The sequence below is a fragment of the Nipponia nippon genome, unplaced genomic scaffold, assembly GCF_047370975.1.
Source record: "Nipponia nippon isolate SJK-2023a ecotype South Korea unplaced genomic scaffold, ASM4737097v1 scaffold_2, whole genome shotgun sequence".
Classification (NCBI taxonomy): domain Eukaryota; kingdom Metazoa; phylum Chordata; class Aves; order Pelecaniformes; family Threskiornithidae; genus Nipponia; species Nipponia nippon.
The window spans coordinates 101,995,026-102,021,806 of NW_028262336.1; the positions used below are offsets into that span (position 1 = coordinate 101,995,026).

Here is a 26,781-nt window from a genome sequence, read left to right on the forward strand (position 1 = left end):
CCCTCACCAGTCTTACCCATCTTTCTGTGCACAAAGCAAGTTTCAGCCATTCGTTTTCCACATTAGTCATTAGTGCTAGCAAACGCACACGTCCTGGAGGTATTTTCTATCATCTATTCAAATGAAATTGCATAGCAGGAGGAATCAGGTGCCGGAGGGCCTTTGTCGCTGTACCTATTGTATCAGCATGAAAGGGCGTCGTTATGCATCTCTCACAATACATTCCTCACCTTAACGAAGCACTGGAAAACAATTTGTACATTAACATTCTTTTTTTCCAAGCTACTCTTTTTCAAATGTTTCAAAGGGCCCTTTGCTACAGCCAAAAAGATTGTTAAAAAGAGGACGCTTGGGGAAATGCAGAGTTCATGTGTCAAGAAGATTGAGAGGTGGTCTGGTTACAATAGATGGAGGCGAGGGATTCCTTCTGTCTTCAGGTGAAGATGAGTCGCTTTTCTGCAAAGTACACTTAATCAGACAGAAGGCATTGTGCTCATACAGAAATAGATGGATGAAATGAAAAGGCTTGAAATAAATTGCATCTGTTCTACCTTGTAGCTCTATGAAACTGCAAATCCCACATTTAAATAAAATCTATCATATTAATTTCAGGTTCAGTATTCAAAGCCTTTTTGACCTAAAGACAGTTTTTTCTGCCTTGGGAATTAGAGACGCATTTGATCCCATCACTGCTAATTTTAAAGGTATTTCAGGTAAGAGGCTTGACTGAATAAAAAATGATCACTGACCCAATAGTTGTAGACTCTTACATTTGAATGATTTGGTAGACCTGGTCCTTATGAATTGATTGTACTTCTTCCTTTGTGAATCTCTAAAATACAATTCACACTCAACTGTTCTATTTTATTATTGGCAATTGTATTTTGAGCTGTTGTTTTGTAGGAAAGAGGAATCTGAAAGGGACAGAGTCGGTTTTGGTTTTGCTTTTTTTTTTCTTTTTTTCCCCCCTTCTTTCTTTAAGATTAAAACTCTGAAGACAGCGTAGGCCTGGAAAATGATTATTTATTTAGAAATTTAGGATACTTTAGTAAAACTTGCATTCCTGTTTGTGTTTTTAAATAGTCATTTAATAGCTAGGGATGCTGATCCAACAAGTCAGTATTCCAACTCCTGACACCACAAACACTATTGGCATATGCCCATGCCATGTTGTCTTGCTAATCCAGTGACCAGTGGACTAAATTATACTTTCCCTTTGCTAAAATACTAGTGTTACAATTGTAAACTGTCTTGGTTTTGGAAGTCTGAAATTATCCCACTCCTTGGAAAATTTTTATCCCTATTTAATATTAAGTACTAAAATAATCCAAATTATCTTTTTTTTTTTTTTTTTTACTACTTTCAGCACGCAAATTATTTCATCTTAGTCATTTCTGTTCATAGCAAAGACTCAGAGTGGTAGCTGCTCCTAGAGATGCAGAGAGATCAAGCAATTCTTGCGCATGTGAGTAAATAAATGGAGATATGACAACAAGAAATTCCTCCAATTTAGACAAACCTGCTTTTACAGAAAAGTTACTTCTCTGGGATGAATCTCAGAAGGCACATTACTTATGGGGTTTTTTTATAGCCCTTTTAAAATTGAACCTAGCATTTTTTTATTGCAGTACATATTTCAGATTGCAAAGAGATGCATGTTAAAAATAATTTGTTACTGCCCACTTATCTGTTAAAGCCTGCTGCTTTGTTTATTGCAAACAAATGTTAACATAGTGATAAAGTGCACAAGGATGCATCTTATAAAGTTAACATCTATTTAAGTAAGATAAATACTTTGAGGAAATGAACTCCACCATAAACGATCTCATTTAGCAGCTTCTTTCCTATGCAACTTGGTGGCTTTCTGCTTCACATCATACAGGGTGAGGTTTTCAGAAGTATTTGATCCTGCCTGTGTCAGGGTTATGGATTAAAGGATATGTTGAGGCCCTTTGCAGTTCTCCTCTTACACTACTGAGTTATGTATCCTAATAGTAGGGTTATAGCTATGATGGTCTAAGAGTTACATGAGGCAGAGTTTATAGGGAAGGTTTATCTTTTATTTAACCAATAGATACAGTTAGAAAAAGAACAGGTAAGTTTTCAGTTCCTCTTCCATATGACACAGAAGCTGTAACCTTCAGAATATTTACTCTCAGATGACATTTAGCAAACAAATGTGTTACCTCATTTCAGACCTGGAATAGCTGCTTTATGCCTGAAAGCTTCTATTTTTTTTCTTCCAAAATACGTTAGATTTATCTAATTAAAAAATTCTGCCTCTTCCTAGTTTTCATAGAAACATAGAATGCTTTGGGATGGAAGGGACCTTTAAAGGTCATCTAGTCCATCCCCCTGCAATTGCCAGGGACATCTACAACTAGATCAGGTTGCTCAGAGCCCCATCCAGCCTGTCCTTGAATGTTGCCAAGGATGGGGCATCTACCACCTTTCTGGGCAACCCATTCCAGTGTTTCACCATCCTCATTGTAAAAAATGTCTTCCTTTTATCCAGTCTGAATCGACCCTCTTTTAGTTTAAAACCATTACCCCTTGTCTTATCGCTACTGGCCCTGCTAAAAAGTCTGTCCCCATCTTTCCTACAAGCCCTCTTTAAGTACTGAAAGGCTGCAATAAGGTCACCCTGCAGCCTGCTCTTCTCCAGGCTGAACCTCTTCTCCAGGCTTCAGCCTTTCCTCATAAGAGAGGTGCTCCATCCCTCTGATCATTTTGTGGCCCTTCTCTGGACCCGCTCCAACAGGTCTATGCCCTTCCTTTGTCTTGCTTGTTTCCATCCCAGATTTTTCACTGAACAAAATTCAGATAGAAACAGCTAAAGTGGTCTTTTAGTATTTCCCTGTTTTCACCTATGTGTCAGACCAAATCCTAATATTCAGACAAGAAAGAAAAAACCTCACAATCTTCCCTACTTTCTGCCCTCTGCAGTCAGCTGGGGAGAAGCGGACTTGTAACACTCTCCTTGGTATCCTTCTGAAATTAATTTTTTTCCAAGCTCCATTTGATGTCACAGTCCCATCACTTCTTCCTGAAGAGAGGTTTTTCTGCAGTTTCCCTTCCAACAGTTCCTCAAACCATTATTCATTCACTGTCCCCACTGTGTTAATTGGTTTCTACTCTCACCACATAACCTTGTTTTCCACGACAACCTGGGAGATCTCTCAAACTTGTAATTCCCATTCAGCATTCAGGCCACTGTTATATAGTGGGAAAACAGTCATAAAGATGAAAGAACAGGTAAACATGGGTAGAAATGAGGGAAAAGAGGGTATTCACAATGGTGACTTAAGACTGTGAAAAGCCCCTCTGTAATCAAAGAGACAGTCAAACATGTGCATTCCTACTCACACTGACAAGGGACATGCCTCTCTGTCAGCCATACAGAGATCTGAGACATGCTGTCTTCCCTAGACTAAAGTAAGCTAATGTCACCTTCCCCACGTGTTATCTAACTTTAAAGATGTTCCTGTACTGCGTCAAAGCAAAGCTCTTCTGTAGCCTGAGCCCGACTCCCACCACTGGACATCAGTGGAAACGGGTCAGACTGCAGCTGGCTCCATCAGCAGAAACGTGAGGACACCGCACAGCTCTTCCAGGTTTACACCGATACAAACACAGTCAAAATCTTGTTGTCCCCCTTCCCCCAGGTTAGAAAGCAGATCTGAATTATGAGAAGTCAATAGCAGAAATGCCTTTAAGCAGAAAAATATTCCAACTTTGCGTTCACAGGAGTGATTCTTTCCTCAGAACTTCACTGCTTGTCTGACAGTGGGATCCATGTTTCATGTAGAAGTCAGAGGCACCTGGGCCATCAAGTAAGCTGCACTCTGACAAAGGGCACGTTCAGGCAGATAGATTCAAGACACACATGAGTGTTTTAGCTTATTCTCCAAGTTGCCTGCACATAAGGTCACGCTGGTCTGAAAGCCATGTAGTCATACTATCTCAGCTACGTGCTGAGCTAAAAAGTCCTTCATATCAAGCTAGCTTAGATGTTCAGACTCTCTATGCTCATCCATATTAGGCACATGTATGAAAAATCAGGAGCTGAGTGCAAATTAGAACTGAAGATCTTCTAACGTGGAAGCCAGATACAGAAAAAGCAATTGAAAGGCAGGTTTATACTGTTCTGTCTTTCCAATCATGATGTGGTGAATGGACCAATGGAAGGAATTTGCAACAGAAGAAAAGGTAATAATGTGACCTGTATTGTATTCAGTATGCTGTCATTGAATTAGCTGCCCAGGTGAAATACCTAACCTTTATATCATCCTTAGATTCTGCAGAAAAATGGTAAAGGCATTCTGAATTATGGGGAAAAAAAATGGTGTTCGCAATGGAATTCAGAAAATAATTATTAATATTAATTTCTGGTTTTGTTTTTTTTTTTTGTTTTTTGCAGAGCAAGGTAGTCTTTATATTTCAGAAGCTATTCACAAAGCAGAGATTGAAGTAACAGAAGATGGTACGAAGGCATCAGGAGCTACAGGTAAATCAAATATACAAACTTTACTTTTCATTTCTGAAGATTACCACTACAGAAACAACTAATAGTCTTTTATTTAAAAAAAAAAAAAAGCATGATAGCATTTAAATGTATGCCTAACATAAATTTAAACTTTTATATTTAACATGCTTCCATTTTACCTTTGTGATTGTTCATAAGAACACTTAAAACTCTTCCCTTTCCATGTTTGATCTTAGACTAACATATAAAGACTCTAGTGAAAAGCAGCTTTACCAGCCCAGGGAAAGTCCAGTTTAAGAAAATAAACCACTTCTTCTGTTGGTCAAATCTATTTGCTCAGATCATAAAAGCAAAGAATGAAAAAAGGTTACTAATGTTTTGTCCATAGCTCCTGAATCATTATGGGGTTTGTTTTTTGAAGATGATATCTTTGGTAACATTAAAGGTGATGATGGGAAAGTTTTGTCTTCATGAAGATGAAGACAGGCTTGTTTCTTATGTACTTTGAGGTGTGACCTTTGTGTGCAGTAGTTTCTACTACCAGATCATTTCCAAGTGAGCAGCTGGGGCTGGCTGAGTGGGGAGATTCAGAGTAAAATCTCAGCTATGGACTGGAGTCAATAAATGACCTTCGTAAGCTGAATGACATCTCAATAGAAATCCTCCATAACAACTTACATAAAACAGGGGAACTAAAATTACTGAGCTGTTCAATCCCTTTTTTTTTTTCATTTTTGTCACATGAACTTTATCAAAGAAGGCCCGTGCTTTTTTGTTTCCTTTTTGGAAGCCTCAGATGCTCTGGAGATGCTATAAGTCAGCACAAAAAGCAGCGGCAGCCCTAGACCACTGCATGGATTACATAGGCATTGCTGCCGCTTGCTTCTCTTCAGAAGCCGAACATGTCCTCGAGCTGTTCAAACACCAGCACAGCAGAAGGGTGATGGTTAACCACATCTCGCCTTGCTGCTTCCCTGGGCTGTGCTGACTGTAGATGTCCTCCACGCACACCCTGCAAACGCTGGTGGTCCTTGACTGCAGATCAGGCCAAGATCTGGGTCTCTCCCCTTTCTCCTGCTTGCTCTCCTTTCTTTCAGAAAGAAATCCAAGAGGCATGTAGGGGGAGCACCACAGTGCATCTCACTGCGGTGCCCACCATGTTGTGCACTGCAGACGTCCCCCGGTCACGATGCTAAAAGGAACCTGGGCACGCCTGATTTGGTGTAGTATTCCTCTAGCAACAGCTTTGAATAAGACACATGCTCAACATATGCGGGTGTGCAGTGAAAATCTGACATAACTAAGTTAACCTTTCTGCAGAGCTGTCCAGTTTTAAGTTTTATAACAATTTTTATCTCTACTGGGGCATTAACATTTTTTGTATTTTTTCTGGAAATTCCCATACAAAATAAAGGCTTTTAGGTGGCTTCGATTACATACCAAAGACTAAGGGTAATAGCAATCAGACATCAGACCTTTATCCCATTGAAACCAATGCCTAAACTTCCCTTCACTCCAGTCAGACCAAGCTAAGAAGCTGATTTTAAAAGGTATTATTATGTTTATTGTTTACTTTAAAAGCTCTGGATCTAGCCACACGAAAGCTAAAGCAGGCTCTTTTTTTAGGAGCACTGAAATAGTGCCACTCAGACTAGCTTTACTGCATCCTACTTGAATTTTCAATTGAATTCCATTGTTTTAACTGCTCAATAAAAAATAATCCAAATCTGGGTTTTTTAGTATTGGGTGGTTTTTTACAATGTATTCTTAATACTATAGAGCTACAAGGAAGCATTTATTTAAACGAGATGTATTTTAATAATAGCTGAGCCATCATAATTCTTAAGGATGCTTTATTAACCTAATAATTAACCCACAACCAGAGAGGGGAAGGACAGTCAGAAATTGAGATGGAGAATGCTTAGGTTTTGTTGGGAGTTCTGACAGAGGAATTCCAGGACGACATAGATATTTCTCTGCTGTTTGTCTCCCATTTAGAAAAGGGACTACATTTCTGCCTTGCTTATCTTTTTTACCAGAACAGCATAGCTAGGAATTGGCTAACGGGTTAGGCAGTAGCATGGTACGACTTCAGCAGTTAGGGCTGCGATAACAACAAAAATTACATTACCTTGGAAATCCAAAGCCAGACGGACTCACTTCAGCAACAAAATACACACGAATCGCCTGCATGTCGTCTCACAACACTTGACTTGCTCATTCACCCAGACCCATTTCACTGCTGGATAAAATTGTTGGTTTATTCTTAAAGCAGAGGAGCACCTCAAAACTCAAGGTACTAAACATCAGAGCTTGAGAGCACTGTACAGAAGATGGAAAGAAAATGGACACATTTTACTAACGTTTTCTTTGTTGCATTACAGCAATGGTGTTACTAAAAAGATCTCGAACGCCTATTTTCAAAGCAGACAGACCTTTCACGTTTTTCCTGAGACAAGCTAACACAGGTACGCATGCTCTGCGTTTCAGTAGCGGAACCCTTCGCAAGTAGCTCTGAAATCAATAACAAGTTCTTTGTAGATAGCGTGCCATTCTTCAGTCCAGGATATTTCAACAACCATGGAAACAGTGGGTTTAGAGTTTTTAAAGCATAAAGACTACAGCTTAATTTCTTTAAAAAGAATGCGTGATAGTCATAGAAGCCAGGGAAGCCAGCTTAGCCTCTTACATGTATATGCAGTATGTGCTCAAAAAGATTTCTACCATAATTATAGGCACTAGAAAGATCTTAAATGGCCCAGGATTAGGGACCGACCTCCACAGGGTGATTCAAACGACAAATGGGCTGGATCTGGTAGATTAATATCTGAAGAAGCCAAAATAGAAATCTTTCTCTATAAATGAAACTTAATTCACGCCTAACACAGATGGCACACAGCAAACAGATTTCTGCCTGTAGGCACCAGGACTCCAGGGCCTGAAAGTCCCTGTAGTAATTCCTACCTCAGCAGTTTCTAGGGGGATAGCTCAGAAATTCCGAAGACCAACAATCTTTGGCCCAGCTACAGCTCAGAATACACAGAAGCAAGTTTCTCTTCCCTCATATCTCGAATATCAACACCTTTGAGGAGATAGTTTTACACATCTGGACTCTTCACTACTTGGTACCCTCATGAGACATTGAGGTTATTAAAAGCCGCGGATATTCAGTGGATATAATCAGATAACTTAGCTCTGCAAAAAGCCTAACTTGTATCTTCACTTTTGCAAGGAAGTGCCAAAAAAATGCATGTTTCTTTTGCAGCTAACTCTGTTTCTTGCGAATGAACTCCCCCAGCCCCCCAAACAAACAAACAAAACTGCAGAGCCATGTCCGAAAGAGCGAAGCATCACACTGCTCCTTTGGCTTCAGTATTAGACTCTATGTCTCATTTCAGATGTCCAATCACATAAGTTACTCCGGAACCGCTGCCAAAAGAAAATGCCATTTAGCTCGTTGGCAATACTAAAGAAGAATTGCGTTACGCCCCATTTAGCAGGTGTTTCCTCCTCCGAAGTATCAGGCCATCTCCAACAACTCCTACCATTCTTAGCAACGCAATAAATTTGCACATTAAGCATTTTCCTAAAAATCCTTCAAACCACCAAGTTTCTCTCATAACTGGGGTCACGTCCATTTAGATTTCAAGGGAACACAAAGCTATTTATAGGGTTCAGTAAAACACTGGGGCCTGGCAAGAAGACCGAAGAGAGTAGTTTTCCTCATCTGCTTCCAAGCAACACACTCTGTTCTCTTAGTCGGTGAATACCTGTGTATGTAACATTCTGCTTTAAAAACCTGTGTCTCACCTTTTGACCAAAATGCAAACATATCTTTTCAAAGAAAAAAGCACTACCTTGGCAGGGGGGTTGTTTTAAATATACTTTGGCAATCATTACCATTCAGTGAATAAAAGTATTTTTACTTGACAAACGCAGAATTAACAAAAACAAAAAAAAAGGGGCACTAAAAGCCTATGAAACCTATGCCACAGACTCTTCAGGATTAAGAACAAACTGATTTCGGTGAATAAAATTGCTCAGTTTATGATATATGATAAAATATATAAATAGGAAGGAAATCAGATTGTAAAACAGGATTTTTATATGAAGCATAACAAAATATATACCTTCCAATCAACTAAAAAATCAGAAGTACATTTCTGTAATTTAAGCTTTTTAATGCAAAAAGTGAAAGCATTCCATCATTTTGCTTGTTCAGACTTAGTGACTGAAGTTGTTCAGGTATGAAAAGGGGAAAGGGTAAACAAGATTTGCTTTTCATACATTTTATTAACCTAACTAGATGTACTTAAAACTTGCTATCCCCATAAAATCACAATGAATCTTTATGCAGACCAGATGTCTTCATTGCATCAGTCTTCCAGTAATAGCAGAAATATATTTCCCAAGACTTAAAATAGCATATTTCTGCCTGAAATAATTGAAAAAGTTTGGGTTTTTTAACCTGAATTTCAGGTTTGAACATATTCCCTTTGAAGGACAGGCAAGGTAACAGCAATATGAACAACTGAACCACAAATTCAATGAACCTGAGGCAGTGATTTCATTCAAGGGGTTGTAATAATCTCTTCTGTAACGAGAATATCAACACAAAGGAATTAATTTAGGCTCTGTTTTTGCTCAGTTCAAAAGTGATTCTTTAGCCAAAGGTTTGGGTAAGTTTCAGGTTTGGGCAAATTTCTGGTTTGTGTTACCAACTGTTTGGAAAGGCCTTTTTGTTTTTAATGCGGAAATGTTCAAATTATTCTGAGGCATGCATGCAATTGCAGTCAATTTTTCCATATGAGCAATGAATGATCACAAATCTGCTAGTTCCATGCTTAATTTATGTATTTAAACTGTACTACACTTTGAAAACGTGGTCCCAAACTTAAATAATGTTAATATTGTTTTCATTTACAGGTTCAGTACTCTTTATAGGAAGAGTTACAAATCCTTCATAATAAACACTCAACAAATACACTGTCTTCTGTTCCTCCTATGATAAGCTTTCCTTCAATGAAACTAAAGGCTACATTATATGTATTTATTAAAACACTGTTTTAAACAATATCACTTTTGCAAGAGTAAGAGTCAGCAAGTCCTCCTCTACCTTACTTTGTACACATTATTGGAAACTTACAGCTGTCTAGGAATCATCAGCGCCACAACTATAGCAAAGATAGTAAGCATATAACCATCTGAGGAAAAACTGAACAGATTTTGCCATCCAAATATTTAAGTATATGGGCCAACAGGTTCCGCTTAACTTCATCATGGCTAAAGTCAGCTTGACTGTTGCTGAGTATGTAGGTCATCTGAAAGAAAGCATCCCATAAGAAAACTTTGTAATATGTGATTTTTCAAGCACAACTGTATTTCCCTGTCCCAAAGTCAGAAACTTAAGAACAAAATTGAAGTTCAATCTGCTCCTGGACTTAGATATAATCCAGCTGAGACAATAAAGTAACAAGCAAGCAGCAAAATGCTGCGAAAAGGAACTCAAGTTGAGAGGCTGTTTCAGAACTGACAGAACAGGTAGAAAGCAGAAATACCCACTCAATCAGTGACCAAACAAATATTATTGCCAAAAAATGTAGTAGTACTGCTACCTTTACTACCTTTTATTTTACTTTTTTTTAAATGAACACAGCATAGAATGGACATTCCTGAAGAACACTGAATGAGGCTAAAACCATCTAGAAAAATGCTTTTTTCAGCATCCTGACAGAAGTTGGGATACAGTGAGTGTTTTAGTACAAGATTCAGCAACTCATGGCACAAGCAGCATCAGAAAACCAGGCCTATAAAGATTTTGGATGAAGACTGCGAACCACTGACACCTAGGAAAAGCATCAGAGGGGAGCTGTTCCCACTGAATCAAAGTTTTCCAGAAGTTAGGAGCATCTAGCACAGATGAAAGCCATGGCTAATAAAGCATTCAGTGATATTTTGTGTCCAAGCAGCAGCACCTTCTGGTTGTTCCCACATTTGTAAACACATAAAACCTTCTGACACAGAAAAACTCTGCGGCACCGCTGAAAGGCTACTGACCCCTGCTTTACTACACCGTATCCTCATAAAACTGTGGGTTTTGTCATTGCTGTGGATGGGCATACAGTACATCAGTTTGTTGTGCTAGTCACCAAATAGTGAAGCGCAAAGTACGCAAGGCCAACAGGGTATCATGCTGCCATAGCTGCGATTGAGCATGAGCTTCCTTTCACCTGCTCTCTGATTAAGAACAGAGTACGCGGTGATACAAAACTGCCCTTCGTTCTTTAACGCTGATACTAGAACATGGAAGCTCTGGAAAGGGAAGGCAAAATGAACCATTCCAATAAAAACTGTACTCAATCCTACACAAAGATTAAAATAGAGTTTTTATTGATGGAATAACAAAAGTGCTTTTCTTAAATATTTTTCAAAATACATTTATACAACTTACAATAATATATCCAAAATAACTGTATATACAAAACATTACCTTGTTTAATGTATGTGCTTTTTTCTTTTGAAAATTACAAAGCAACTTTTTGGCAAAGTTCAACCTTAAGAGGTGATAGTTTTGAAGGTTGGATAAGAAAAATAGAACCTGAGGGAAAGTGACACTTAAGTCCATGACAAGCAAGAAGTTCTCCATTTAGTTAAATAAAAATGTTTTTGTGATATTTTTCACATTACAAAAATAACAGAAGTGAAAAAAAAAAAAGATGATGGATACTTTTCTCATCATTTTATAGAGCAGCTTCTCATTCTTTCAGGTACAGGAACTTGAGATAAGAGTGCATGTCAAAAATGAATGCAAGTAAGGACAGCAGTGCCCTGCTGTGGCTTTCTCTTGTGTGCAGAGTTTCTTAGCTGCTGTTGATATGGTTGACCTGATTGGATCTGCGATGGATTTCTTCCAGAAAACTCTCAAGCTGTTCTATCAGCATTCGTTTCTTAAACCTGTATATAAAAAAAAAGCATAATAATGGATGCACACAGTAATAGATGAAATATTGTTCACAAAACTTTTACTGAACCCTGGAAACTTCAATTATTATTTTAGGTCCAGTCCATGATGAGGTTATAGATACCTCATAGGTATATACACTGTCGCCTAAAGTTCTGGTAAATTACTAACTTGCTTTTCCATTTAATGAGAGAATACAAAAAAACGTGCTTACTACACTCAATTCTAGCACATTGCTGAACATCACTCAGCCCTCAGAAAGCCAGGAAAAAAAGAGAGTTAAGCATTTGCTGTTTCCAGAAGTAAATTTCTGAAGCGCAGAAATAAAACGTATGCCCAAAGAACTATAATCCTAAAGCTGGCCACAGCTTTTAGGGATTATTTGCATGCCTTCATGGTGCATTCAGAAAAGTTAAGTGAAGCTGGTACTGGTGAAGGAATAGCATTACACATTGTAGAGCAGATTTCCTGACATGAAAATACAAATTAAAAATTTGAGAAAGAAATTAAAGAAAATACAGACGTAACCCATACCTGGAGTCTCTGCAGTCCTATTCCATACTGATTACATACATTTGAACAGCAGACCATTTTGGCACCTTTGCTTACAGGCCTGCCTCAGCGCACACAGCTCCTTGCTGTTTCCAGCTAGCCCTCCCCCTTGAGACATTTCTGCATTGAGAAGCCACTTCTGACCAATGCTTCGGCAGCCGTACACATACTCAAAGATAAGCAGCAATGAAAAGATCACCCACCACTCGGTACTATTCTCAACTATACACAGAGTTCAGTCCTGTGGCCTTATTAAACCCCAGCAAAAGCCTCTAGTCCCAGCCGGGCCTCCCAGTCCATGCTCTTGGTTCACAGAAACACAGCATCTGCCCCAATTCCTAGACCACAGACTTCCCCACAATCCCAGCTTGCCTATAGGTAAACAAGCTCCCATTTCCAACCACTTACTATCTCGTTGAATACCCATGCTCTGGGCCCTTACCCATCCTTCTCATCACAGTTCTCCTCAGTAACCCCAAAGAATCCCCACACATCAAGTACTGCTTCCCCTCCATTCTTCCTCATTGCTTTCACAACTGCTCCCTGCTTGTAGAAAAGTATTAACCTGGGAAATAGATTTTTATTCCTTCTCATTCCCTCTAGTAAAAGTCAAATTACTTAAGCTAATAGCAAAGTACTTCAATATATCCTAGTGAAAATTTAACATGCTCGTATTCTGTGCAAGTGACTGGGCAATGTTACTTTCCAGAATACCTTCAAGCCCCTCTGAAGCAGCTGTGCAAGTTAACAGCAGACATTTCCTAGAAACTTAAAACGTGGTGGAAAGTGGGGAAAACACACATTGCTAACTCTTCTCACATTACTGTTGGCACAAGAATTCAGGCTTATGTCCAGCCCCTCAGTACATCTCACTGAAAGTTCTTTTCCAAATGCTGAACCCTACAGCAAGCAATTTTTTTTTCAAGGCAACAGAAACAATTTACTACATTAACTAATATTGTAATTAACAGAATTTAGCATTGACTCTAATTCAACTGTTCACTCTGCTAAGTAAATTAGTACCCTTAATAATAAAACTTCCTTAAGTAGTTCCAGCTATTGAGCATAAAGCTTCATTATTACTTTGAAATTGGTTGTATTAATTCTTGCCAGCACTTGCCACAAGTGGGTATTGCTCAGCATTTTGTCTAGGTACACACTTTGGGCTTTGCTATGTGTATTAGTAGCTTAAAGCTCTTAGTTTGGACAATAAATAAACAGGAATTTAATTTCTCATACTGAGAAGCTGGTTGATTTGGAGAATTTTGATCCATGTTTTGTCAGCTTTTGCTCTAGACTATTTAGCAGAGAACAAAACAACCACTTATTCTTAGTGCTAGGACCGTAAATGGATCGTTATGCCAACTCCAGAAATACTGAAGACCTCTCCACTAAATAGGCTAATTTCTTTTAGCCCATTCCTAAATAACTTCATTTTGTGCATCCAAAGTCATAGCCATCTATTGGGAAGTCACATCTCTTGTGTTCAATAAGGACTCCTTGTTAGCACTATACTACCCACCCAGGCTGAGCCAAATGTATATCACCAAGCATAAGAAAAGTCTTTGTCAGAGTAGAAATAGCCAAGAATTTGAAATTGGGATGTGGTATCTCCTCATCCTTAATATTTTTACAATTAACTGGAAGAAAACAAATCCATTGTCTACTCCATCTTGATTTCTGCCTCTCAGAAGTGATAGCTTTTCTGCTATCAGAAGAGGAACTGCAAGGCAGTCCGTTTCCAAAGGAAGCTGAAAACTGTGGATTGCTTTAAAAATCTTTCTCTCCCCTCATAACTCTCTAGTGGATTAACCTCCAGAATTGAATGGGGACTTTTTTTTAAACACAGACCTTTTTGCTGAAATGCTCAAGAGCTTTCTTAAGCCTGTGTTCAGAGTCAGAGCTCCTTGGAGCAGGGAAAGAGAGTAGGCATCCCAAATTTGAATTGCATTCCATGGCATTGCAAAGGTCAGCTATCAGTTAACAAAACAAGACTATCTTGACAACTCTGGAGAGCCTAGAAATGTTTCCTGCAGGGAACCTTGGTTAAATGTGATAGCTTGCCTGGATAAGGAAAGAAGCAGAGAACTGCATAGTGATTGTACGCCGTGTTATCCAGGTGGATAAAATGACCACACTATAAAAATCTAACCTAGGAGAGAAGAGGAAGGAGAGAGATTAAGTTGCTCCTACACTCAAACCAATAAAAATTAAAGTTTAACAGTCAAGAAAAACAGAATTTCCAACTTTTTCCATCAGTAGATACAGAAAACTGTCGGCTACAGTGAGAGACAGGATTTAATTCTGATGCATCCAACGGCAACACTCAACCACTGCCAGATTTTGTAGGGAAAGAGTCAACTCAAGATAACTGGAATAGAGAGGCTGTGCAACAGAAGAGAGAATTACAAATGATCTAAAGAGCCTAATTTTAGAGGCACAAGTATTCCAGCCCCGCTAACGGCTGCCACAGACTCCAGGAGCAACAGTATTGTTTTGGTGTGCTGAGACAGTGAGGAAGCAAGTATAATCTACAGGCTATGGAACAACTCTGACAGGTGATATAATAATAGACAGATCAAAAGCAAAGGCATGATAAAGTAATTGTTGCTATAGGAAGAGCATGATCTATATAAATCTAGATGCCCCGCTGTGCTGGCAGGAGAAGGCTAGAGGAGCTGTATGAATGTCCAACGTTTAGTGTACCTTAAACTCTCAGCATGGTTTTATCCAAAAATTACTTTGACTTGTATTTAATCATAAAATTTGTTTAATAATGCCACAGGGAAAAAAAAGCTGACTACTACAAAAACAGATTAGAGCAAAAATATCAACTATTCTTTGAGGCTTCTGAAATAAGCCTCAAAGTTACAGTTATATTTATGATCCAACCAAGATGCTGGAATTCCTAGTTCACTTCAAACACTATTGGTTCCAATCATAATTACATGTTTCTGCTTTCTTTCCTCTTAGTAAACATGTAGAAGGCTAAGCAAGTATGGTCAGTCTAAGAATGCTGTAAGGAACAGTTTCTACCTGGATTAACAACACGGGGTTTAAATCCTCAGCAAGTCTCTCTACTCCAGTGACAAGGACTACAATATCTCTGAAGGAAATAAATCTGAAGAGCAGAGACATGTCTTTATGGAGCATACCTGGATCTCAAAACTATTTTTAGGACAAGATTTTGAGTTTATGCCGAACAATGAATTTCAACTTCTTCTGAAAGCCTAATTCACAGTAATATGCAGTTCTGTCAGTTTTTCAAATTAGCAGTATGCTCATACTTGAACTTTGGAACTTGAATGATTTTCTAAAGTTACCTTCTCTTTCTATACCATTGTCCATCTATATTTATGGTGATTTGGCACTTACAGCTGCTAACATTTTCAAGACAAAATCTGAGCCAAAAAGGTAAGCTTGTGCAAACAACAGACATCAGGAAGTTTATGTGTTTCTGTTTTTATCTAGGGAATTATTTACTTGCAGTGCAAAGCATTGCATGGCAAGTTTCAAACAAAGAACTGCATGGTTGTCAAGCAGTTATGTATGGCAGCATGTGGTGCAGTTTTATAAGATTAATATAATTCAGTTACCTACCTTGAAGCTTCTTTAATAACATTTTGTAAAAATATCAGTCGGGTTTGTAAGCTTCCTTGTACATGCTTCAGTAAAAAGAAGATTCTTTCATACTCTTAAAGATAAAAAGAAGAGCAAAATCACAATTACTTAAGAAATGCCTATACAGATCTCTGTTGTAATAGATCTGAGTGAAATGCAACAGATTTCATTCAGCTTTTGTAAGCTTTTATGATATATCTCCTATCAACCAGGCTTGTACCAATGACATACTGCTTAATGAACGCTAACATTAAAAAACACAGGATACTGCAGTTTAGGATACTACTGAAACATCTAACAAGGCAATTCTAATACTGATAATACAAAAAACATGACTTTCATGAACATTGGTAGGTATAGCAATGTTTTAATCACTCATCCAGTAAGTTTTCAGCAGAGGTTTTAAAACAAATCTTTTCAGCTTTAAATTTATTTTGCTTCAGTCTCATGGTTCAGTATTTTTTCTAAAATAGTGATCTAATACGAATTCTTTATCTAGCTCTCATGCCAATCATCTGAAAGAGAGATTTGGTATACTTACTCCTTCCTGGTTTTCGGATCTCTTTCATAATTTGTGCTCTTAGCTCTATATTAATCTCTCTGGAACTTCTGTAATGGACGGGTTTTTTCCCTTTGCTTGGCGAAGACATTGGCAAGTTCTCCTCGGTACTTTGTTCTTTACTACCCGATTCCTCATGATTCTCCAAAAACCCATCAACATTCAAGTTATTCCCTAAATGTTCATGGCCTACGTCCTCTGTATGAGCTGCCGGTCGATCCAATGAATTGAATGGAGAAGAGGACATTGAAAACTCTGAATCCACAGTATTCGGGAAAACGTCAGATGAAAGTGGGTCTGTAACATGATTCTCAACCACATCATCCATTGTAACCTCATTATTTGTTTCTGATGCTGAAAAAACAAAGATTATACTTGCCAGTTTCACGTTCTTTATCATCTGATAGAAATCAATGAGTCAGTTCAGTATTACACTCTTGTAAAGCTATGCTGCAGCTTGTATATTGTACATGCTAGGCACAAGAAAATATGTTTGTGGGTTGTAACGCTGAGCACATTGCTGTATCTCTTGGCAATTAATGGCTTAAAAACAATCACAGGTATATTCTTTACATGAAAAGGGAAATTGTTATATGGACTACCACCAAAAGAAAAAGCACCTGTAAAATGTGCTTTTACAACATGCTTGTCTTTCCCCATTAAACTGAACCAACAAAGTTCACTTCAGTGCTCAACAATAAGCAAGACTTACACAGCGCCTCAGCTCCACACTAAGGGAAGTAAATTCACAGCACTACAGCAAAATTCAAATTAACCTCATGTTGTGATACTTTTGGAGAATCTGAATTCCCAGGCAAAGGAAGAACATCCTTCTGACTGTTTACATTGTCTCCTCATTTAATACAGGAAATACATTGTTTATACTGGGAAGTTCATATGAAAGAGACTTCTGTCTGGAAGACTCTATTAACTCTTTCTGTAATTAACACCAGATGCACACTTAGTACTTCATTTTCAAAAATGAGGGATAAAATTGCCATATTTGGGAAAATCAGCCAATGGTATTTCTAGATAAACAAGTTTTTTGCATAAATTAAAAAACAAACTCTCTAAATATGAAGATTCACTTACTTTTGTGAATAGGAATAGGTTTAACAAGGTCAGGCTGTGCTTGTGTGATTGGTGTTGGTGGCCCTTTTCCTCCAATGTGGTTATTCACAACCGGAGGAGTTTGCGGTCGACCTCTAAGCAGGGGGGACATACAACGACGTCTTTTCGGAATCCCTTGCATATTTGGTTCTCCAGGTCTTTTATGTTTATTTTGAGGTCCTGATACAAATTCATCTGCTTCATCTATCATCATTCCCTGTAATTAATTTAATTGGAAGAATTCTTAAACTTTAAGCCAAAACCACAAAATATAAAATAGAAAATATAATGGATGCTTTGGTGTTTTGATGATGTTTACCATGTATAAGGTAACTATGTACTACATGTCATCATGCGCTGAATTCTCAACTGTTGACCAAAGCAATACAGGAAAACCATATCAAATCCTTCCTAGACTAAACCAATGTGCTTGAGGCCCTTATCCAACAGTCTGCCAAGTAAGACAACTAACTGAGTGGGCTGTCAAACTTCCTTTTCAGTAATTGCAAAATGACTCAAACGTTTAAAAGAGCAGCTCTAAATGATAGCGGTAATTTGGTCAAGTCCAAGACCGATTTGGACAAAAGGGAAAGTCCATGCTCTCAAAGTTATGGGAAGCTTTTTATGGGGGAAGTTTGGTAAAGGAAACATGATTCAGTATTAGCTATACTACAGTGACAAACGTATTTCATTTATAATACAATTCAGAGGCATAATACTGGTTTTCAATAAAGACTGTCCTCCATAGGATACTATTGATGGAAAAACATCTGAGAGACTTTCTTGTAAGCAGTACTTTTCCAAATACTTTGAAGTGTTTCTCCAATACATTGCTCTTTGAATGGTTTAATCAGCAGCGCACACACTCACAACAGCACATTTTAAAAAATGCATTACAGAAAAGTCACCTTTTTGTCCAATTTGAATGGATTGCCAAATGTATGGAGCCTTCGTGGTTGATCAGGATCAAGCTCTCGGAGTGGAGAAGGTATTTGTTTCAGATACTCCTGGTAGTTTCCCATTTGTGCTATAGGTACACTGTGAACTTGATCTATCATAACAGAAGGGTTTATTAATATATGATACTGCTCACCTTATGAGAATTTAGTCTATATCCACTTCACACCTCCAGCTTTCAATCTCTTATCAAATGCATTAACAAAATAGATGCGCAAAACTCACCATTATTCTTGCCTAACTGGTATTTATAACATCATGTTTTGAGTGCAGAAAACTTGCTTACATGAATCAGTATGTGTCTTGTGTATTTATCATTATGACATGGAAATAAGCAATAGTCATGTGTGGAAGTTAGTTTTCCAGTGTGTCCCCTAACTTTTCAACAGGGTAGATGGGTGAAAAAAAACTGAGACTGGGAACAAATAACTAAAACATTACTAAAAACAAAAGCTACATTAATGCAAAGTAGTAATGCCATGCTGCATACAGCTTTGACATAACTACCCAATTTTAGCCACCCCAAATTTAATTGTGGAGACTAGCATTTTCCCAAAGCAACAGTGATTTTTTGACCACTGGAATCAGCAAATTCTTAAAATCTATAGGACCTGATTCTAAACTTCTTATGGATTTAGTTAAATTTGCCAAGCCTTTGATCAAGCAAAACATATGCTAGCAGAAATAGCAGAACAAACCCTAACATTAGTTTTTATGTGGTTTTACCCCCTCCCCAAAGAGCAACTTCTTTGCATTTCACATTACATTAGCACTTGGTCACAGATGTTAATCTGACCTAAGTAGTGACGGAACTAATGTAACATACACTTCCACTTGCACTGCCCTTCTCATTTTCTCCACTTACTTCTTAATCTTCTGTTTGTTAAGATACCATAAAGCAGTGCCAGAAGACACAGTAGAAAGGCAAAGAAATAAATTAGCAGACTACTGAACTATTTGCTGTTGGCATAAAGGGCAAAAGAAACACACTGACAGCACCCAGTGAGCAAGCTTACTTTTCCACTGCTCACAATCCACTTCTATGGAGAGAGATCGTAATGTTCAGAAATGCCCTGTGATTTTTTTCTCATATATATCATGAAAGTTAGGAAAAAACAATGAACAAAGAATCCTATGTAAAAGCCAAGTCTTCTCATATGGACTAAAGGACAGAGCAGTGAATCCACATCTTCCCTACCCTCACCGTTTTTTCTTCCAATAAGTTATTTAAGGGGAAAAAAAAAAAAATCTATAAAAACATGCAGTTTAATGGCAGTATCAGACATCCACTAGGTTTTAAAGAGCTACGCTATTTGTTACAGTCTTATTTTTTTAGTACCAATCATATCACAGTTAGGCAAAAAATAAACTGTTATCTAACCTTCATCTTGTCCTTTGAGGAACTTGCGAGTATTCTTCAGTAAATTAGATCTCATTCGTGTTAATTGATCCAAAAGATTTCTTCTGGGTATGTCATAAGCATTTCTAAAAGTCTGAGGTTTCAAATCCTACGGTTCCAGTAAATAAAGTTCCAATTAATACCATGTATGAAACAATATCTAGCATTTCAATGGAAGTATATTGAAAATAACAACATTACACACAGTGGTGCTTACCTTATTCAGCAAAGCTATTTGGAACCCAGCATACTCCTTCATATTGAGGTCTAGAGGTCTATGAGGAATTTCCCCAGTAATCCCCTGTAGCAGATGTTGAAAATCGTTCCTATGTGCCATAGACAGGTTGTGTGATCTGCTTCTGACCTTAATTCCAGTCTCTTGCGCTACCTTTTTGCCTACAGAGCCAATGACTCTATCGGACTCTATTTTGGCCTTAATTTGAAATAAATAAATAAATAAAATTGACAATATGCTCTTAAAAGGATTAGTCAGACTTATTCATTTTAAATTCCTACCTAGAAGATTCAACAATGTGCTAATACACTATGACGACCATAACTAGGATGAGTGCTTAAGGAGTGCTTAATACATAACCACTTAACACTTACTACAATTTTAAATATAGCGAACAGTTTGTGCCTAGGTCTTCTGCATATTTCTCCTCTGCTGCCCATTATGGTATCTAAGCACCAATATGCATGCAATGCTTTTATTTTCATAAAATGCCATAATTTAACTAGTAATTCTCTGCAAATCTATCTGTACTCACATAAACTGTTTTCTACGATAACAGCTAAACACTGTAACTCTCAAAAGACCGATTCTCCCACAACTATAGTTGCGATCAGTCACACAATGGTATCAACTTTTTAAAAGCTCAATATGAATAGTCATAACATTAATAAATATGAAATACATGGTAATACCCAATTCTGTTTGACTAGGCAGACCTAACCCCTAATGTTAAGTTAGATTTGTACCAAAATTAAACATGTTCATAAACACCAGCTTTTTGGCAGAACACAGTTGAAGAAAGAGCCAAAAGTAATTTAGTAATACACCTGCCAATGTTGGTTTTGCAGTTTCACATGAATTTGTAGACTACTCAAAATTTGAATATGTACTTATTAAGAATACTGAGTCTCTACTGGCACAGCCTTTCAGAATTTAGAAAAGCTTTAAGTACAATTTGCAGTGCATGTCATTACATTTTAGGAGTCCAAGATGTCTAGGTTGAGAGATTAGTTCACAGAATACTGAGCAATAGGATTATGGTTTAATAGCATATACTGTAAACTTCAAGAGGTTTGCTTCCTCAAATAATCATTTATATTAATGTTTTAAGAAAAAGCTGGTCCATAAGAACTCATTAGCTAAGTTACAAGTACTTGCACTACTGTTTCTTGAAGTTTCAAGCCTACTGCATTGTTTTGTTATCTTGAACAAGAAAGCTTAACATGCACAGTTCAACAAAATAAAAGTGGAGGTAGCAGGGCAGAAATGCTTTAGCTGGTGCAGGAGACCAGTCAAAGATAAGGGCACTATTCTGAACACAGTCAGCAATTTCAAAAGGTCACTTGCCACTTCTACACCTGTATCCTTATTTGAGATTCTGAATTATGTCACTTTATATTTACTGAACACTTTCCATTTCATTTCACAAGCCAAAGAAAGGACACTTTCTGATTCAGATGCACAAAGTACAAATCTCTATTTTCTGGAAAAATGCTACAACATCTTTAATATCTAAGATAAGACAACATGCTTTCTTTTGGACAAAAGTATGTTAACTGTGTGTACAAGTAAAAATGCTCCTTAAATACAAAAAAAATCTCAATTTGTACCTCCATATGTATCTTTATAGTTCAGTCTATATAGTCTATATTTAAATGTCAATTTTTCCTTCAATTCAGAAAGCTAAAATGCTTTTTTGCTGATTACTTATGGGAAGGTATTAACTTGATCTTTCTGCTCTTTTTTTCCTTCAAAGCCATTGAACTTGAGTATTTTAAGATTAACCTGATATTAGAATAAGTTTTTACTGCTCTGTTGCTTCAACATTACCTGCTGACTCAACTTTTTGAGATATGAAATGACACTGTAACTAAGTCCATATTCCACATTGTCAGCTATAAGGTTTGGTGCTCCCATCATTCTCACAGCTTTCTTCAAAGGCTGAAACATGGAATATATTGTATAGTCATATTTAACTTTATAAGTGTTGTATTCATACTTCTACTAACTGTATCCATTTCAAATAGAACCTGAGGTCCCCAAAGTTAGAAAAGAAGATGATGACTTTCAGGGCAGCATTTTTTTTTGTTGTTTTAAAGCATTGTTCCATTCATACAGAATCAATTATTAGCAGAGATATCATTTATATATGAGTCACAGTTGATGAAATTTTCATAACATTCAGGTCTCAAGCCTTCCAGAGGACTTCAGTGAAAACAGTAAGTACCATTATGCACAAAGTTTAGGTATTCTCTCTTAAATTAATACATATTCTACTTGAAATAGGGAATACACCCATAGCGGAAAGATAACTATAGCTACATAATAAAATAGAAATTTTAACACAGTAAGTCACCTTACCCCAAGATAATAAGGAGGCATTGTCTTCAAATAGCTTTCAAATGACTGTCGCCATTTCAATGTAGGCTTTGCCTTGTGTACTTTAAACAAGTCATCTGATGGTTATAAAAAAAAAAAGACAACATGAAAGGCATGTCTAAATAGCATTGCATCTTTTTTCTAATAAAAGAAACTCCCAAAGAAATGCCAATTCCTCAATGCTTAAATTAATGTATGTATTTTATCATACATACAACTAAACTAAACACACACACACACACAAGATTAATGCTGCAGCCAAAAGATGGAACCTGATAAATTATTTATCAAATTGAATCGGTAATTGAGACAAGAGATAGAGAAAAATGGCTCCTAAAATAATGAAAGAAGTGAGACCAAAACATATCTGAAAGAATGATGATTAAGTAAATCATCTTACATATTGAGTCTGAGTCATGAAGGTCAGCCAGTTGGTGACAAGTGAAAGAAGTTATTGATGACAAATACATTGTTCAACATTCTACCTTTCTACAGGTGTGTGATTAATACTGGCATTCATTGCAGTAATCTATTTAGATGAGATCAATTTTTCAATTGCCTACGACCTAAGAAAATTTTTATGAAGTGGTATTTACCTAGCAGTGGAAGGAGGACTGGATAATTGTAAGGCATCACAAACAAATTCACACAATTCAGCGCTGTACTAGCTTTCAAGTAACCAAAAGGATGACCAAGTTCACTGTATTTTGCGCTATTGCTCACATATACCTGCAATAAAACACATTATATTGTATGTAAATCACAAATATCATGTGCCGAAATATTATGTCCTATTTTGATTGTAGAATAAAGTCTATGAAAAACAGCATTCTATAAATAACTTAAATTCAGCATGCACTCTACTTGCCTGCCAGCAGGTCTGAGGGGATTTTCTTTCCAGGATAAACTGGGTCAGTGGTGAAGGTTCTAATTCGTATTTATCAAAAGGCAGTTTGTCAATGACCATCGGTTCACAGTCAGTACAGGAAAACTTCACCACAGGATGAGATGTGCGAGGTGGCTAAACATAAGCATTCCACTGTTAACAAGTCTGCACAACGATTACAATGCAATTGTGCTATGACAACTAAAGTAATACAGGTTCTTTGAAAACAGACATTTTTAAGGAACCTATTCAATACCAGATTCATATTTATTGTTAATGCATCCTAAGCAATAATTTATGATGTTAATACTGTCTTAAAATCTAAGGAATCTTATTTTCTAAATAAATGCCAATTATTTTACCTAGTAAGTCTAGAACAGTATGCAAGTAAAACTTCTTGCATATACACAAAAGCTTTGCAAATGGAAGTAAATCCCAGTGGGGACAAAAAAAAAAAAAAAAAAGTCTTCAATGCCACTCTGGGGCATGCCCATTTTTATTCCCCACAGAAGCAGGTGCTGTACTTTTGCTGACTTCCTCCAGCACTTTTCCTTCTTGGCAAATTTAACAGTTAAAAATTCGTGTTGCTATTGGTCATTCAGTTTGAATTCAGAAAAAACAAGCTTTATAAGAACTCACATTTTAACTAGGCCTGTGAAAAATTATTTCAATTCAAGTAATGTAAGTGTTTGGATTTTAATCTTTTTATTAATCGCAGGGAAAGGCCTTTGTGCCTCGAGTTTCAAGTATATGTTAACAACATATTTGAAATTTCTTTTGCTGAAAGGGAAAGCTGATTTTTTTTGTGCATGATGAAAATTGGAGTTGTACGCCTTCCGCTGAAGGGTTTTCAAGAGAGGAACGTAAGCTCTTATACTTACCCTGAGCCTCCTCTAGGGCCACTAGAATCTGGGGAGGAGCTCAATTGGGAAGCCTCCTTCCATTTACTCTCTTTACAAGAAGGTATGCAATAAATACATAAGCTGAACTAGGGAAACACAGGATTTCTTGGACCTTCCTACCACCTCACCTTGAAAGCAATTTTTCTATGTCTATAAGCTCTAGCCTCTTCCTTTTAGGATGAGCCACCCAATTGTTATCTTCCCACAGAGCTGGTCTTGCCTTGAGTGTCTCCATTCTGAGGAAGGTTTACTGTCCAAGTGCACACAAAACAGGAGGCCCAACCAACTGAAGGAACTGCAATTTTCTTCAAAGAAGATGCCTCCAATAAATAGTTGTGGTGGAGTTTGTGACCAAGCCATGAAGCAGTTATACTAGGAATAAAAAGGCTGCAAAAGAAGCTGAATGCTAAGACTTGAGAAGTGCAATAATCCTTGGTTGGACAGCAGAACTATTTTTACCTCAGAGCAGTGGGAGCAGCCATTTACATGTTGATCTGCCAACATAATTATTAGCAGACTTTCATATACATTTAAGGAAGTCTTGATAGTATCATTACCTACAGTACATGAAACAGTTGTTGGGGTAGGACTGTTTGAGACAACTCCACTGTGGATCATGTAACAGAGAGGAAAAGAAAAATATCTAACTATGGACTCTTAAGCAGACAAGAGTTGCAACATGTGCTAAGTTTTAACACTATATTTTCAGAACAGTAAGGAAATACAAGTCTGGAAACACTGTCAGCAAACTTAGCTCCCCAACATTGCATAAGGAAGGTTCAATGTGGAATTCCAATTCATGTCAACAGGAATTTAGCTGCATGTGCAATAATCCAGTGCTTTACGCACTTATTAGAGCTATACATGCTACAACTGAGAGAAGAATTTTTTCTCGTCTTCTTGCCATTTGGGTAAGTCAACCTCATGTTTTTAGCAGATTTAGTTCAACAGCTCTTCACTTGGCAAGATCTATTTTAGCAATCTCAATTGAGATCTGCAGTAGCAGACAAACTGTACTGACTCTACACAGTGAATGGAGGTATGTATGCCATTGATAGTGATAACAAGGAGTACACGGGACAGTTTTCCTACAGAGCAGCTTTTTAATATCCAGTACACAATAACGTTCTGTTTTTTAGATGACTATAGAAGATTTACTTTTATTCATATATGCTAGCTTGCTTTGTAGTTCAGAAGGGCATCCACGCCCTTCAATGAATGTGGCCACAGATGCCAGCAATATCAAACCTGTAAATATGACTAAAATTTCATACTTGTATCACTCCTCAACAACCTGTATTTCAAAGGACTTTATATATTTTTTTAAACAAAGGAGATAAAATTTATGAAAAGTTCAATGAGTTTGCTAGTCAGCACACCAGTTCCAGATGAAAAAAACCCACAAAAATTCAACAAAAATCATCATGAAAGGTAGGGAACAATTATACGATTGCATTGTTTCTACTTTAATGATTTTCAAAGATTAACCGAAATACAAAAATACATTATACTATACTAATGATTAGTTCTCAGACCAAACAAAAGGCAGTGGCATACATTCTTTTATGAAAAAGAAAAAATAAAATTAATTCTGTGGGTAGTATTTAAAAAAAACAAGGTGAGTTTCTCTACTTGGGATAAATTGAAGGTATGACTACACTGAACAGCAGATGAAATTACATTCATCTGCTAGAACAAAGACAGAACTATCACAAGGATTCAAAATTGGGAAGATCATACTATTTTCTATTAATACCATCTGAGAGGCAATAGAATTTGATAGTCTATTATCAAAGTGCCACCTTATTTCTGGTTTGATATTTTAACAGAGTTCAAACAGAAACACTACGTGCATGTATAAGTCAACAAATAAATCTGTTACAGGCAGTTTCTTAATGCTTCAAAGTTACTAAAAAGCAAACCCCATAGTATTATTTGCTCATCAGTAATTTACCCGAGATAACTGCAACACAGGTTTACATGTGTCATTCCTTCTTGTGTCACACTGCTTTTACAGTTGTTACAATGAAGTACGTATCAAGATTTAAAAATCAGTGAATCGGAAATCCTTGAATAGTTCCTCACGCACAAACCCTTTGGCTTTATCTAACTTCAGTACGTACCAGCGTTGGAGAATTTTGATCTGGCCAAAAGGATTCAGGAACAGGCCAATGACCTATAGGAACCCCAGTTTTAGGGTTTGGTCTGACATAAATAAGTTTGTGACAGCTGTGCCAAGGCTGAGGTCCAAAGGGTCTAGATATATCCACCTGCCCATCTACAGAAGAAAAAGGCTTTATGAGTCAAAATAGTATTAAAACTCAAAGAGAGTATTAAACAACTTCTGTGAAGAGTTTAAGAACTATACCCCCAGGGAAGCTCCTCCTGCAGTTAATATTATTTCTAAGAATAGCAGATAGTTGTCAGTAAGCATTTCTGCAAAAACCCAGAAACTATGAGAAACCAAATAAGCATTGAATGTTTACAGGATCAGAGCAGAGAAAGCCAATTATCTGGAGCCCTTCGTAATAATCAGTTTCTTTCTCCTCCCACTGTTACTACCAGATAACCTTCAAATCTCCATGCATTAAAAAAAAAAAAAATTATACACACAACTAATACTGCTGGACTAACTTTTTATTGCAGCAAAGCAGGATTTAAAAAAATCCCACAAACACTTCCTAGGAACATCCTAAGAGGGACCTAGCTAAGCCATTTAGAACGAGAAGTTAAG

General features: G+C 37.3%; 2 protein-coding genes across 5 annotated transcripts in view; one reads left to right on the forward strand and one right to left on the reverse strand.

The window, feature by feature from the left end:
• SERPINE3 (serpin family E member 3) overlaps positions 1-6,998 on the forward strand; it is a 44,759-nt gene extending 37,761 nt beyond the window's left edge. The window contains exons 8-10 of the mRNA XM_009463137.2: positions 613-713; positions 4,421-4,507; positions 6,871-6,998. Coding sequence (XP_009461412.2) covers positions 613-713; positions 4,421-4,507; positions 6,871-6,998 — 316 coding nt within the window. The remainder of the gene's footprint in view (positions 1-612; positions 714-4,420; positions 4,508-6,870) is intronic.
• Positions 6,999-9,789: 2,791 nt separating this feature from the next.
• Positions 9,790-26,781, reverse strand: part of INTS6 (integrator complex subunit 6) — a 47,407-nt gene continuing 30,415 nt past the window's right edge. For 2 of the 4 annotated variants that reach the window (XM_087758991.1, XM_087758994.1), the window contains 12 exons: positions 26,171-26,325; positions 23,128-23,280; positions 22,856-22,988; positions 22,242-22,336; positions 21,711-21,821; positions 19,863-20,078; positions 19,628-19,754; positions 18,198-18,340; positions 17,272-17,506; positions 16,162-16,533; positions 15,600-15,693; positions 10,883-11,440 (listed from right to left, as the gene is read on the reverse strand). In XM_087758991.1, coding sequence (XP_087615117.1) covers positions 11,347-11,440; positions 15,600-15,693; positions 16,162-16,533; positions 17,272-17,506; positions 18,198-18,340; positions 19,628-19,754; positions 19,863-20,078; positions 21,711-21,821; positions 22,242-22,336; positions 22,856-22,988; positions 23,128-23,280; positions 26,171-26,325 — 1,928 coding nt within the window. In that variant the 3' untranslated portion in view covers positions 10,883-11,346. Of the gene's footprint in view, positions 9,808-10,882; positions 11,441-15,599; positions 15,694-16,161; positions 16,534-17,271; positions 17,507-18,197; positions 18,341-19,627; positions 19,755-19,862; positions 20,079-21,710; positions 21,822-22,241; positions 22,337-22,855; positions 22,989-23,127; positions 23,281-26,170; positions 26,326-26,781 lie in introns of those variants that run through there. The other 2 variants (XR_015705084.1, XM_087758992.1) reach the window with 2 other exon arrangements.